At 40.4% G+C, this 14,536-nt stretch overlaps 1 protein-coding gene across 1 annotated transcript in view; it reads right to left on the reverse strand.

Annotated features, from left to right (window-relative positions):
- Nucleotides 1-5,729, reverse strand: part of LOC104292539 (Y+L amino acid transporter 2-like) — a 16,366-nt gene extending 10,637 nt beyond the window's left edge. The window contains exons 1-2 of the mRNA XM_009891942.1: nt 5,220-5,729; nt 2,051-2,176 (exon numbers count right to left, since the gene is read on the reverse strand). Coding sequence (XP_009890244.1) covers nt 2,051-2,176; nt 5,220-5,721 — 628 coding nt within the window. The 5' untranslated portion in view covers nt 5,722-5,729. The remainder of the gene's footprint in view (nt 1-2,050; nt 2,177-5,219) is intronic.
- Nucleotides 5,730-14,536: the final 8,807 nt, after the last annotated feature.

The raw sequence follows: 14,536 nt of genomic DNA on the forward strand, positions 1-14,536 counted from the left end.
TTGACCACAACTCTTTGAGTGCGACTGTCCAGCCAGTTCTTTATCCACCAAGTGGTCCATTTATCGAATCCATGTCTCTTCAATTTAGAGACCAGGATGTCGTGTGGGACAGCGTCAAACGCTTTGCAAAAGTCCAGGTAGATGACATCAGTTGATCTTCCCTTGTCCACTGCTGCTGTAACCTCTTCATAGAAGGCCACCAAATTTGTCAGGCATGACTTGCCCTTGGTGAAGCCATGCTGGCTGTCACCAATCACCTCCTTATTTTCCATGTGCCTCAGCAGAGTTTCCAGGAGGATCTGCTCCATGATCTTGCCAGGCACAGAAGTAAGACTGACTGGCCTGTAGTTCCCCGGGTTTTCCTTATTTCCCTTTTTGAAAATAGGGGTAATGTTTCCCCTTTTCCAGTTGGCAGGAACCTCGCCAGACTGCCACGACTTCTCAAATATGATGGCTAGTGGCTTAGCAAATTCATCTGCCAGTTCCCTCAGGACCCGTGGATGTATCTCATCAGGTCCTATGGACCTGAGGTTCCTCAGGTGGTCTTGCACTTGATCTTCACCTACAGTGGGCGGTTCTTCACTTTCCCAATCCTTGCCTTTGCATTCTGTGTCATGGGCAGTGTGGCTGCAGTCCTTGCCAGTGAAGACTGAGGCAAAAAAGTCATTAAGTACCTCAGCTCTGTCTCTGTCCCAGGTAACCAGTTCTTCCATTTCCTTCCGGAGAGGGCCCATATTTTCCCTAGTCTTTCTTTTCTCGCTGACATACTTAAGGAAGTTTTTTTTGTTTGTCTTAATGTCCCTGGACAGACTGAGTTCCGTCTGGGCTTTAGCTTGTCTATCACGATCCCTGGCTGCTCGAACAATTCCTCAATATTCCTCCCAGGCTACCTGCCCCTGTTTCCACTCCCTATAGGCCTCCCTTTTCCTTTTGGTTATGTCCAGGAGCTCCTTGTTCATCCACGCAGGCCTCCTGGCTTTTCTGCCTGCCTTCCTCTTTGTAGGGATGCATTGGTCCTGAGCTTGGAGGAAGTAATCCTTGAATATTAGCCAACTTTCTTGGGCCCCTCTTCCCTCCAGTGCTTCATCCCATGGCACCATACCAAGCAGCTTCTTCAAGGGGCCAAAGTCAGCTCTCCCAAAGTCCAGGGTGGTCAGCCTGCTGCACACCTTCCTCGCTGCCTCGTGGATCTCAAACTCGACCATTTCATGGTCACTACAGCCCAGGCTACCCTTGAGTTTGACACTGTCTACCAGCCCCTCCTTTTTGGTAAGAACAAGGTCCAGCATAGCTCCTCTCCTTCTTGGCTCCTCAACCACTTGGAGAAGGAAGTTGTCATCAATGCAATCCAAGAACCTCCTGGATAGCCTATGCCTGGCTGTGTTACCCTACCAACAGATGTCAGGGTGGTTGAAGTCGCCCATGAGAACCAGGGTCTGTGGACGTGATGCCGCCTCTCTCTGTCTATAGAGGGCTTCATCCACTCGGTCTTCTTGGTGGGGTGGCCTGTAGCAGACCTAGGAGTCTCTAGGAACAAGCACGCCCTCTCACCAATGAAGGAAACGACGAGTTCCTCCATCCCTGATCCTTTCCCCTCACGGGAGTTGCGGTGGCTGTCTGCCACAGGCAGGGCAGGGAGAGGAGGGGTAAGGAGCGAGGCGAAGGATGCATCCAGCAATTTCTGCTGTGCCTTCCTGTCATAGGACAAGTAGCAACACTAGCCTTTAATAAGCATGAGGCAGAGACAGTGAGGTTGACTTTAAACTAGTTAGCACTAAATTGATGTTAATTCAGCTACTATTTGCTATTCAGTTGGAGAAACATGTAGCTTGGCGTGTGTTGGTTTACCACTCTAAGCGTAGAAGAATAATTAAACCCCCATTTCTTAACATGCCATAAAATTCCTCTGATATTCCTATAACAGGCAGTTTTTTCCAGAATAAATGACACTTCATATGTAAGTCTTAAGAAGTCTGATCTTCCTGCAGAGATTTTGAAAATCATATATGGTTCATTTTTAAGAATTTAAGCAAATGAAAAATATTCTTACCTTTACCAATTTTGTAAAGGCCAACAGATATCACCAAGATAAGAGCCATAACTTTTGCATATGTGAAAACATCTTGTACACGGGTTCCCCACTTCACATTAACACAATTAATAAATGTTAAGGAACCTGTAGAGAAAAAGAATATACATGAGAGGACCACTGATATTTTATATCACATAAGGCACATTTTAAATACATCCTTCCAGATACCACCCCTCTTTCAAGAAATAAAACAATCAAATTCCACCTAGATTTATTAAAATGAATGAAATACCCAATTTAAAAGCTACACAATAGTTTTTTGGAGGATACTGTTTTCATGACACCAGGTAAGGTAAAAAAACACATCAAATTTTGAATTTTAGGACTAACTCCTGATCTTTTAGAATAATCTTTAAATTTTATTAAAGCCAGCAGAGTTGCTCACATGCAGAAGATGAGTTTTCTCTAAATCTTTTATTTGCACTGAAGTTTTTCGTGAAGTTCTCTCTGCTGATTTGAGGCAGAGACTCTATGTACAGAGTAAGGACAGCTTCTACACCAAAAAGTCTGGATGCAGTTGACAAGATACTGAATTGAGCCAGGCCAGCATGCTGTTATTCTGTGCCCATGGCTTAGGAGCTGTGCCATTCATGCTTTGACCCCAATCTGAAGATTACAGAAGTACTTACAGAGTTCTCTCAAGCCTCGATTTTGTCAGAATCTGATAGAAATAACAAAGTAGTGTGGTTGCAGAGAGTGGGTGGGATCAATCAGTTCTCCTTTCCTCCTTCTGCCATATTCTTTGCATTCAGTTTTGTTGCAGAAGTTAAACCCCCATGAGCAGATAAAGTACTGTGACGAATGCTGCTGCTCGGCTGGTAGCAGGTCCAGCCAGGGGCTGAGCCGCGTGCCCACCTCCTCTCACTCTAGCACACACGGACAAAGCATCATGGGCAACGTATCTGTCTTGCATGTCCCTAATTCAAAACAGGGGGGGAAGGAAGGGGAGGGGAGAGGAGGGGAGAGAAGGGAAGGGTACCAGGTAGGAAGCCCAGCTGCTGGAGAAGACAGTGAGATAAATGCGGCATGGGTGGTCCAGAGCACTCTCAAGCATGGACCAGAATGGGCTATTTCTTCTCTAGCAGTCTTGTTGGTCTTTCCTTCTGTTTCTTTGACCTGCCTATAATCTACACTTCAGTCTTGAAAGGAAGAAAAAGGGTTTTGTAATGCTTAAAGTGAAAACCATTTAGAAACCTTTCTATATAGTAAGGAAATTAGCATCCAACTACAGATGGTCACAGAACTTCTTGCCTTCATTATCATGTATGGCTCTGCATATTTGACAGAGCGGTCCTGTCAGCTGTCAAGGTAATAAGAGACCTATTTACAGAAATGGGACCTGACTTGCCCCCACTATTTCCTATTGATATGTCAATTTTGTGTAATGGAGATAGAATTTTGTTTTTATTCTGGTATTAAAAAAAACCCCAAAGGTTATATAATGATTGTTCATGCCTAGTGTCAGGTTTGAATATAATTTTAAACCTGTCTGTAAATAATGCATTCTTTAAACATTGTGCTAGTAAATGTGGCATATACATTGAAATAAGATTTTATGCTCTATAGTTTAAAAAAATCTCCTTAGTAGAACTTAACCACATACCTCTTCCTTAAAAGTACACTAGTATATATCAGTAATTGTTGTAAAGTTAGTGTTGACTGAAGTTTTTCGTACTGAACATTTAGGAGTCATCTGTGATGCTATAAAGTGCTATTTGAAACACTGCAAAGGATACGTTTACTGCATGTGTATATGACACATAACATCTATCATGTGCTGCAGAGTGTAATTAAATTCAAGGCAATGGGATCTTGCCATGGAATTCCCAGTAAATTCATTTAAATATATGTATATATTTAAATAAGCTCTCTCCCCTATGTTGGTGAAGTGCCAATTAAATCCATGGTCCTGAGCCTTATCAAAATTGTTCACATTAGGAATAAATTTACTATCTGACGCTGCTAAATTGCATATCACTGTTAATATAATACAACGTAATTCCCCCTGCAATCTGGGCTGTTACTCAAAATGCTAAGCCTAGTCAGCTAATTTGCTATATGGGAGAGCAGCAGCTGCCAGCCACACCTGGGGCAGCAGCCCAGAAATCAGAGGTGCTAGAGCACGCAGCTGATTCACATGAAGACTACAGCAAGAGTAACTAAGAAAAAGAAGGCTTAGAGACACATCAGCATTTGAAGACTGCTTCTCTGAAGTGTTAGGATTTCATGAGGTGCATCTAGAATATCGGGAAAACAAATTTTGTTCTAATAAATAACTGCTTTCCTGAACAAGTGGAGAATTTCAGCTGACAAAGTCTTTTGGAGTAGGCTTAGTTGCCTTTTAGACTGCTGAGTGGTCATGATGGTCTCAAGTTCTGCCATGGAGCCTTTTTCAAAAGTGAATTTCCTTTGCATCACAGTGGCAAGAGTCAGGGCTACAGACAAAACACCTTCTCAGAATTGTCAGTATACATTATATTAAGTTAAAATTACTTATCCTTTTGGAAGCTTTTGTTGAGTTATCCAATTTAAGCCATTTTAAAAAGATCATTTATAAGGAAAGGGTTACAGTATCATTTATAAGGAAAGATCATTTATAAGGAAAAGAATCTGAGCGGAGTTCGTTCACTGGAGGACAGATATGTAACACATCACTGTGTGAACACTGTTCGCCCATGACACACAGTCACAGCAAAGTCAACTCTGCGGAGTGTCTGATTACACTACACAATTTTTCTAGAGACAATACTCATATTAGGCAGAGTATTTTTAAACCTAGAAGAATTTTAAGATCTTTGTTCATCTTTTATGATTTGCAAGAAATAGGGGAGAGAGGGCATGGACCAAATGTGGGCTACAAATCAGGCCAATGATCCATAGGGATGTATGTACCTTTAACCAGCAGTCATAGTTTCCCCCAGCCAAATTGTTGTAATTCTCCTTTTCTCTCTAATAATCCCAGCCCCAATTAAAATCCATCTCAAGAAAAGATTATTAGTTCTTAAGAATGTGATTTAGAGAGGCAATAATTATTTTCACAGAAGATGAAGGAATAGAAATTCAGAAAAATCTCTCTGAGCACCCACAGTTATAGTTCTTAACTTCTAGGAATCATAAGTTTACTTACAAATACAAGCAGCTGCAATCAACCTGACTGCATCATACGGTGGCTCACAATGAGGAAAAATTGGTTGAACAATGTAGTTAGCAAACGTGATTGCTATCACTGCCTGGGTTGTTGGTTCAATAATTAGCAAGGAAGACCACAGTCTGATGAAGGCCACAAAGGCACCAAATGCTTCCAGGATATAGGCATAACTGCCTCCAGATTTAACGATGAATGTTCCCAATTCAGCATAACACAAAGCTCCAAACAGCGAAAACATTCCGCCAAGCGCCCAGATGACTAGAGAGAGTCCATAGGAAGCACTGTACATTAAAACCCCTCTGGGTGATACAAATATCCCAGAGCCAATCATGTTCCCTACAATTAAAGAAACTCCATTTAGTAACGTGATTTCTTTTTTCATCTGCATTTTTTCACTTGTGTCTGCCATATTGTCCATTTCAGCTTTTCCATTCTTAGTTTTGGATTTTTTATTGCAGCATATTCGCCAGGGGGCTGCCATCCTCAACTGTCATTACCTGAAAACAAGAGGACAGAACATCTTTTGTAACGCACATGGCATCAGAGACACAGATAAGAAAATTAGCGTACAAGGCATGAGTTCTACAAAGAACAATTATTTTGCCTGCTTTTATTGTGCACTCCAGGAACCACATATTAGTGCATTTTCTTATCTTTCACTGTTCTGTAGGTTTTGAATGGATGAATGTAAGGCCACTGTCCTTGGTTGTAGATCCTGAAGCTTTCGTGAACTCTCAGATCACTTTATTATTTATCTTTGATTGTAATTCTACATTATGTTATTGAAGTTACCTCAGGGAAGAAAGAGACACTGTACCCCTGGAAACATGTTCTAATACAGCTGGAGTGTCCCACACAGGTATACCTCTCCCTAAATTTTGCTCTCATCCCAGGGAGAACTTTATTTCATTATTATTTGTTTCATCAAGTCACATACACCTGAAAATGATCTGTGAGGAACACAAAAGAAAAGAGAGAAAAAGATGCTCACAAACTCCAGCCTTGGGAGGTTAATGTTAATGTGAGGATAAAGAAAAGAGCTTTAGCTGTTCCTAGAGATGAGATTGCTGCCACAGTGTATAATGCAGCTTGTTTAGTCATTAACCTCCCTTGACTTCTGGGTAGAAGCCACTGGCATGCACAGGGATTGAGTTTTGAACACCCTGTTCCTGGAACGCTTTTGTATAAGGGAGTCCAACAAAACACAACTGTAAAAGCTTCCCGCTCCAGTGCTCACAGGGCGGGATCCAAGTATGCTGCGATCTGGGAAAAATGATGTAACTGCATAGCTGCGTTGATAAATCAGCCTTATGCACACATTGCACCCCATTTAAATATATATATATTTAAATATGCACACATTGCACCCCTCTGGGGCTGAGCTCCTGAGGGATGGGGAAGAGAAACCTAACAGCTGGGATTGCAGAGACTATCTCATTTCTTTGGTCCTGCTGACTCATAATGACGCTTACTTTGAACAACGACTTTTTTTGGATGCCTGTCTCTAAAGAAATTGATTTCTCCTTCCCTTCCTCCCCTCCACACACACTCTAAAACACTTCCAAAGAAAACTTCCTCAAAATCCTATGAGCTAAAGCCAAGTTCTCCGAGTAGAACAAAGCTTCTCCATGCGACACTGGTCAAAAACATTTGATCACAAATCTACATTGTTAAAACGTGGGTTAATGGCCAGTTTAAAATGAGCAATCTGCCCTCCCCAAACTTCCTGAAAGGTTTGCTTTGCTTTGTAAAGTGTTCCTGTTTTAGCAGGCCTGAATAATGTATATGTGTTCTTTTCCAGCTTTTTTTGGTGCAACTCAGTTTCCTAGTTGATCAAATAACTAATGAGGCCTGATGAGGTTTAAAGATTAAAAGATGTCAAACTCTCTTTAAAGATTAAATGCTCTTCTTATCCCAATGGTACTTTCTCTAACCACAGGAGCACTGTGGGAACACTGGGGTAAAGTTAAATATTAATTCTTCTCATAGGTGTTCAAGCGCGACTGCTGAGTCTCCCATCTTTTGCTGACCTTCTCTTTGCACACGGGTGACTCCTCTTTCTTCTCACTTTATCCCTCTAAGAATAAAAAAAGGGCACCTTGGTCTGGGGAGAGGAATTTCAGGCATCCAATACACCAGTCCTGTATATTCCTTAAAATTCCTGATAGCATTCCCAGTTTCCTACCACTAACACAATTTTTTCTGATTGTGTGAAAGTAAGGAGGGGAAAAAATGTCACCCTCCCCCTGCCCTCCAAAATACGAGTTAATACTTCCAGAACGTCCTGGCTCCATTTCTGCTCTCCATAGCTATGTGAAATATTGGCAGAAACCCCCTCCCATGATCACAGCTGTCCCGAGAACCCATCAGGACAGCAGCATGATAGAAATTTGGGCAGAACTCTGTATTAATACTACATTAGCAGCAGAGCTGGTTTAAAATCACCTTGTGCTTTTTGTGCCTGATCTGGGATTTTTTTTTAATTAAAAAAAAAATATTATTAAATGTCAGTCATTCAGAGCTTTGTCTCTGAACTAAAATGCACGAATATTTAAGTGGGTACAGCTCAGAGGGAGAGAGAATTTAAAATGCAGCTGTTCCTGAGGTGATGTGAATGTGGAGCTATGCAAGTAGTGACCAAACCCAATGGCTATGAGTTTTTCTGAAATGAAGTCTCACCGATAAACAAGATAAAAGTTATTTTCCTGTAAAATAGGATATGTTAATGCAATTGGCAGGTTGTGACTAGTAACTTGCATACGTGATATCAAACCTGAACTTTGATGTCTAGTGCGGATGACCCGGTAGCTAAAGGCAATTTGAGCATTTAAACTGGCAATGCTACTTGAGTCTAGTAGAACTTTTACGATCTGTAGCTTTCATGAGAGCACAAAGGTAAAGATTAAATTATTTTCTTAAGTAACACAATGCTTTGTGCATTTTTTTTTCCTCTTCTTTTGTGCCAACAAAAGATTATTTCAGATGTCTAAAAATGTGTAACCAGAGCTGCATAGGGAAATACTTCTTTCATAAATAAGTGACTGTGGATGAAACTGTTTTGAAAGAAAAACAATTAGAAGAAGAAACGTTCAAAATTCTGCACTTTGAAAGATGTCACATTAGCAAAACTTTTAACCAGACCCTGAATTAAGTACACGAATAGGTACAGCCTGAGAATCAAAGCATAAGAAGTTCAGTTTCCATAACCAAGATGTGTAACTTCACTGCAGTTATCCCAATTTACATCAGCTGAAAATCTGCAAAAAAGTAGCAATTTGAGAACAAAATATTTTAAACAGCTTCTGCCTGTCCCTGTCACTCCCTGCTCCCACCCAAGCCAAAGCAATGTTCCCACTAGCTTTGACAGTGCACTGATTTTATTCAGTGGGATCACAATGTTGAAGTTGTTATTGATTTCTTTATTCAGGACTATGTCTTCCTTAAATAAACAAGGTTGGACTGAGTTAGTTCTTAGCAAAGTATTCATGCTATCAAGAAAATTAGCGGAATATAACAAGTAGTCTCCTGTACAGATCTTCCTGTATCATAGCAAAAGGAGAATAAGTTTTTGTCAAATGTGTAAAGAATTTACTGCTGTTACCATCCAGGCAGTGACAAAAACAATTTGAGAATATACCTAATGTCTGTTGCCATGGTCTAACCCTTTCCCTCATGTATAGCTTCTGCTATTTCGTTACTACAAACAAAATGGAGGACTATGGAGGGCCCATAGTCCTGCCCTCACTGTCACTTCATCCTCATGCTGCCATCTCCCCTTTCTGGGACCATCACTGCTACTTCTGCCAAAAAGGTAAGCTAAGAAGCCTGGCTGTTTGAGCATGACTTTCTTCTCTGTCACTTGGGCATCTCTGTAGGTCACATTTTGAGGGTGCACGTAATCCAAGTGAGAGCAAGTACTAAGGTCTGGGAGGGCTTACACGCTGGGGACAACCATCAGAGCTGTAACATGTTGACTTCTTATGGAGGGGTGGTGATTTTCAGTTGGAAAATCCTGTATTATAATAGGTAACAAATCCTTACAGTGAATCCTCTAGCAGAGAGGAATTCCGAGTGGCTTCCTGAGAATGGAAAGATTTAATTTATGCAATAATTAAAAAAGGAAGGTTCTTTGCATTCTGCAACATGGTTGAGTATTTAAAGGCTAATCCTACTGCAGTAATAGAGCTTTATGGCATCAAAAATATGAGTACAGGTATTTTAGGAGCTCTTGTGTATGAAGAACAGCAAGACACAAAAGCTTTCTGACATGAAGGAAGCTCCCTGCTCTCTTGGTCCCCATGGACAGTGACAAGCAGAAAGACATATTGCTGTCTAGAAATCGGAGATTCAGACAGGCATCAACATGCCCATGTGCCTCAGAGGCTGCAGCTAAATGAAGGCCAAGTGAAACAGCTGCAAACACTTGCCTGTGACTTGTGTCAACAAGTGATCTCTACTGCAGAACTTCAGAACCCTGTTTTCATGCAGGTCCTGCTCTTCCTTAGGGGCTTCCTCAACAAATGGAGGAAAGTTTTCCTCTCAGAGAAAAAGCAGAATGTCTTTAGAGCACAGACAGGCTTAATGGCCCTAAATCCTTTGCAATCTTATGTCTACCTCCCAGCTGTATGCAGAAAGAGCAACAGAAAGGAATTTGTAGACCAACACCTGAGAAGTTAAGAAAAACAATAAGACCGTATACAAGTAATTCTCAATAACTCATTTTCAAGTCAAGCCACTGCCAGAAGTCATACAGAAGAGTGAAGGAGAAAGGGAAAGCTTGATAGTAGGTGAAAAACAAGGCTGAAATCAAAGGCAGTTCTTCTATAAATTAGTGCAGGACTGGTTTCGCAGGGCAGGATTTTCTCAGACGCTTCCCATCCTTCAGGGATTTACAGCCTCATGAGTGATTGCCTCCTTCTTGAGGAGGCAATTAACCTTTTGCCAAATGATGAAGCAAGGCTTGCTTAGGGGTTACGGAAGTGTGACATCTTATGAACTGCTCCCATAGACTTCCAGAAGGATGGAGCTCCCTCTATTTGTTAGGACATTTTGAGATTCTCAGCTTTTAATTCAAGAAATACTAGTAAATAAATCAGAGGGTCTCTCTTAGAGACCAAATATTACTCCCTTCAGCAGATTCCCTTGGAAACTGAGGCCATTTAGAAAGTCCTATCCTATCAAAGATGTTGGAACACACTGGACATCAAATTTACTCCTTAATATTATTTCATATAATTTCATGGCCTTTTCTTTAGGTGATTCTTGCCTACTCCCGCATAATTTCTCAATAATGGAAGTCTGCAATGTCATCAATGAACACAGAAAGTCAAACCAGGCAATAAAACTAATAAAACCCCAATATTTTCTCATTTCAGTTAGAAAATGAATGACATTGTGACATTTAAAAACAAAAGCTAGCATATTTTAATTATGTTTGTATTAGATATCAATATATATGTAAAAAAAAGTTTTAAAAGTCATGAGCAATCTCTTATTTTCTCCAAGTACACTCTGGATAAATTTTTCCTGTGTGTAGCAGATTGACCAAAAATTAAAAAAAAACACACCACAAACCAAAGATATACATTTATATTAATAGCTATTAGAATATGAAATCAGATGAGCCAGCAGCTTCCAACATGACCAAAAATGTATAGATCAAACTTCAAAACTCTGTTGCTGAGCATAAGCATCAACAGGTCTTAAAGGGAGTATTCCTGGCAGGTTATACTGCTGCACATTTTCCAGTGTGAGAGGAGATCAGGCAAATAAAACAAGATTATGCATTATGAAGAAACAGCATAAAATAAAACACTCAGCAATAATAATAAAACCCCCAAACAACAACAAAAAATACACTTTGATTTCCTCTCAAGAAAACTCAGTAGGAAATGAGCAGATTTGCTTTTAGTTTTTAAATTTTATGTTTATAAAAATACTCAGTGAATTAATGCTTCAAATGATCCAATCACATTACTGTGGTCCAAGACTGATTTTCCCATCGGAGGGACCTGCTCCACCCCCAGTACTCCATTCCTGCCCCACAGCAAATCACAGAGGATATTTGAGAGAGAAGCTACCGTAGTCCAAACCTAAGAAAGGTATTAGAAAGAGAAGGTAGCAGCTTACCAGGGGGTAGGTGATACCCTTGCATCCTTTAGCAGAAAGGCTGGTGTAACTGAACAGTGACTCTCTAGCTGCCAATCTAAATAAGCACACATCTGTTTCACCAGGACGGGTGAGTTAACACTAATATGAATAGCCTCTTCTCTCACTCTTGGTTTAGCCTCGCCTTTAGCTGCTATTTTTATTACAGCAGCATGAATATTAAAATCAATGAGAGCTTTCACGAAAGAGGATCCCAGACTCTCCTGGAATGTGGCTTCTCCAAACAACCTCAACTGAGGTCATTAGCAGGCAGAAGCACGCAACTTAAATATCAGCTGCTCTCTATTCCGTAGAAAGTTGTGATAGAAATAAGACAAAAGGAAGGCTGGGGAAAAAAAAAGGAAATCCTTCATCCATGTGTCACTGAAACCAAGAACAACCTTCCCCAGATGTTAATGTGAAACAAATGCAGTCTAATTCCTTCTTGTTAATTTAGAAAGCCACAATGAGACTTTTAACTAACACTGTTCACAAAGCAGATGTTTATTCTCTTGGCCTAGCTTGCCAAAACAGAAAGATTTTCTGAGTAAGAGTAAGGAGACTAGCAAAGAATGGTAGTTAACTGAAATTCATAGGTTTTATTTCATTTCAAGCAACTTAATGTTTTCCTGTTTACTTTTTTGGGTATGTTTTCTTTAAATTTAAGCTACTCATTATTAAACATTTATCAACTCAGTTATTTTTCTTTACCGGAGAATTATGTATCTGCGGCTTTTCTAATAACTTATGACATGATGCGTGGTACACAAACCAGGCTGATGTGGTGTTAAGATCTTATTTTAATTAAATAAGCTTTAAAAAAAAATCTAAGATAAAAAAATAATCAAAGAAAGAAGTCACTTACCCAACGTATTCAGCTTTGTCTTCTGAAATAATATGTTGCCCTGTCTGTGAAGTACTTTTGGAAAGTCTGTGCGGTATGCAGCACAATATCTACCGAAACAAGTAAACATCCAGAAAATAAAGTCTTCTGGGCAGAGCAAAAAGTTAATGAATGCACGAGCACTACCCTGAAATTTTTGTTTTCCATGAACGACAAGGCCAGTAGTAAGGCAAAAATTTGTACTCACGTGTCAAAGGGCATCTGGAAGGAGCTGATCCAGCAGGTCAAGAGTCTGAAGTCACAGGACACCAGTCTGAATTCACAGTTGGGGCACCAGATAACAGACCTTCTTAAGAATGGGCTACAAATCCAGACAGGAAAATGAAATAATTGAATTCAAACACAGATATCCCTCCAATAAGCCTCAGTAATCCAACTGGAAAACAAGCAGGAAAGTTGCATCATGCTGCACGTTCCATACTCTAACCCACAGTCACCCAAAGGAATAATAAAAACAACCCAAATCTTTCTATCGTAAGTCAGTGCTCCTCCTATTTTTTTTCCTTTTAGAGTAACATCTTGTAAAAACATACTTTCTGTGATAGACTGAGACAGGTCTACAGTTAATGTTTACACAGAAATTGCTGTGTTTTTTCAAAAAACTATTAAAAGCAGATATATGGCAAGTATTTTGAATAAACAGCCTCCAAGTTGCTTTATTTTTATCTATGAAGGACAGTTATTTATCCCAGAGAGCTCTCTTAGCCTGCCTGGAAAGATTGCACAATTCCAGCTGCCTGCAAGTCTGTGGTTACGTACATTATAATATATCAAGAAACATTTTGGCAACAGAATTGTTTTGCAGGGATGTTGTTCTCTGCTGGAAGAGCAGAGAGGCTGAGCACCACGTTCCTTAATCAGAGCCTCTATCATCTCAAAATCTTTTTCTTCTGTCATGGAATTGTTAAACTATAGCCTAAAAAACAGAATGTGTTCAAGAATGCATAATTACTTTCACTCTGAAATTTGAACTTGAATTTGTCCTGTTTCTGATTTGGGTAAGCAAATTGTTTTTATTTGATTGGGTGCTATGCTAAGGGACTCGGTCATCAAACATTTGGCCCCTCTTAGAGCTGGAGGGCACCTTTACATTGTTCATATTCCCCTCCTGAGCCAGCTTCAGCCCTTTCTTTTAATGTTGTAGAGGCTGCATGTTGGAACACGAAACAAAATGTTTTCTTCTTTAATGCTTCCTATATTACTATTGGTCTGACCCTGAAGGTTACGTCCTACTCGACATTTCCCACAAATTTGCAGTAACAGCACATAAATCAGCATTGAGCAATCATAAATCATGCAGTGTGCATGAAAACCACATCTTTCTTGAGCATTTTTTCTGTGAACACGAAATCTAGTTCCTTTGCAAAGGAATGTTATGCTTATTAGCATTTTAAGTAAGTGGGATGTATAATGTGAAGAAGTGAATGTGACTTCCTTTATAACATATTTTTCACATTCATTTTTACAGTCTTGCAGAGTTTGACTAGCACTTCCACAGCGAGGATTCTCCCCTGCCAACTTACTGCTTATAGCAATTCTTCTGTGTGTTGTAGCTACGCATACACACAATTACTTACGGAACAGCAGAGTGAGGTACACTCGCCTGAATAAGCCTGTGGCAGGTTCTGGTTTCTTGCCTACACTCCCATTACTGCTCAGGGAGGCTTTTCATACTCTGCACTGGAAACAAGGGTACTTGAATTATTTCCAGAGCCCTCTTCCTTCATACCATTTCCCAGATGCAGCAAACTGTTCAGCTGCAGCTCTAACAAGTCCTCTGCTTCCTCCAGTTCCTTACCTCTGCCCCCTGTGTCTCACAGCTCAGCCAGCACAGGCTCCTACAGTCCTTGTCTGCAACAGAGGAGCCTACAATTAACCTGCCAAACACCTTCTGCCATTAGCTGCAAGAGTCTGAATGACGAACAAAGGCCACCATTTGTGTCGTCCTGGTAAAATCTGATCTTCACTTACTTTCCCATGAGGTTGATGCAGGACAGAGCATAGCGCACAGACCATGTCAAGGAACCTCTACCAACCATGTTAACTCAAGGCATGGGAGCAGAACACAAGGATCAACCACTACTAAGTGACTGGGGATCAGTCACTGCTAAGTGACAGGTGCTAAAATGGCATATGAAATCTAATGGTAACAAATGCAAAATAATATGTATACTCCTATGTTTCTATTTTTCCCCATGTACATGTAAAAAGACATTTTTACGTGTGTATTTTAAAAGGCTCTCAA

The sequence above is a fragment of the Charadrius vociferus genome, unplaced genomic scaffold (assembly GCF_000708025.1).
Source record: "Charadrius vociferus isolate BGI_N301 unplaced genomic scaffold, ASM70802v2 scaffold15, whole genome shotgun sequence".
NCBI lineage: Eukaryota > Metazoa > Chordata > Aves > Charadriiformes > Charadriidae > Charadrius > Charadrius vociferus.